This window comes from Amphimedon queenslandica, unplaced genomic scaffold (genome assembly GCF_000090795.2).
Source record: "Amphimedon queenslandica unplaced genomic scaffold, v1.1 AMPQUscaffold_158_Cont27815, whole genome shotgun sequence".
In the NCBI taxonomy this organism is placed as follows: Eukaryota; Metazoa; Porifera; class Demospongiae; order Haplosclerida; family Niphatidae; genus Amphimedon; species Amphimedon queenslandica.
In genome coordinates, this window is record NW_003559482.1 from 1 (window position 1) to 886 (window position 886).

At 32.3% G+C, this 886-nt stretch overlaps 1 protein-coding gene across 1 annotated transcript; it reads right to left on the minus strand.

Moving 5' to 3' along the window:
• Positions 1 to 67: 67 nt before the first annotated feature.
• On the minus strand, positions 68 to 575 carry LOC109593683 (ephrin type-A receptor 4-A-like; the record flags this gene model as incomplete). The annotated part of the gene is made up of 3 exons (XM_020008657.1): positions 303 to 575; positions 166 to 256; positions 68 to 123 (listed from the first exon to the last, which is right to left on the minus strand). Coding segments are annotated over exons 1-3 (370 nt in total), but the record flags the coding sequence as incomplete, so codon positions are not given.
• Between the last annotated feature and the right edge of the window lie 311 nt (positions 576 to 886).

Consider the following 886-nt stretch of genomic DNA (forward strand, 5'->3'; position numbering starts at 1 on the left):
TCATTAGCTTTTATTTTATCTATAGCTAATATTAGTCTTATAAAAAGTATATTTTATCGAATGATACTTTTACTCTTTTCAGGCTTATTATCTGTTATGATGACTTTGTCTTTGGCCTTTAGTCTACAAATTATATTTTAAAATAATTCAAGTAATTTAATATACCTCATTTTAATGACCATAACAACAGCTATTATTACTGGTATCAGTAAGAGTATAAAAATGGAAATGACAGTTACACTTACAATAACATATACTAGAATGAATAGAAATAAAATCATTATTTGACACTATAATATTACTTAGTGTGCTAGCAGATGTTGAGTTCAGTGATGGTAGTGGGGGTAGCTCTAGTGTCTCATTAGCAATAACTGTCCATTCTCCATATCCATTATCAGTGTATGCACGTACACCAAAAATATAACAAGAACTATCATTAAGACCAGTAATGGTAATAGAAGTATCGACATTGGTTGAATTAGAGAACTGTAGTCTTTGAATATCAATGTCATCATCATCTACCATTGAACAGTTACCAGACTCTAAGAATTGATATCCTATCTCATATGTGATAATGGGATAGTCTGATGGAATATAACTAGGTACACTCCATGAGATAACAGCCCATGTAGTGTCCATGATGCTGGATACTGAACCAACTGGACCAGGTGCTAAATAAACACACATTCTCACACAACTGATATAGTATAATAATTACATACCTATTCCAATCTCTACTTCAATAGGATCACTGAAGGGACCTCTTCCAACAGAATTGACAGCAGCTACACTGATGTTATACTCAGTACCAAATACTAGATCATTCAATATGATATATCTCTCAGTACTGGTGAGGTTGTATGCAATACTACTGTTACTGATAATC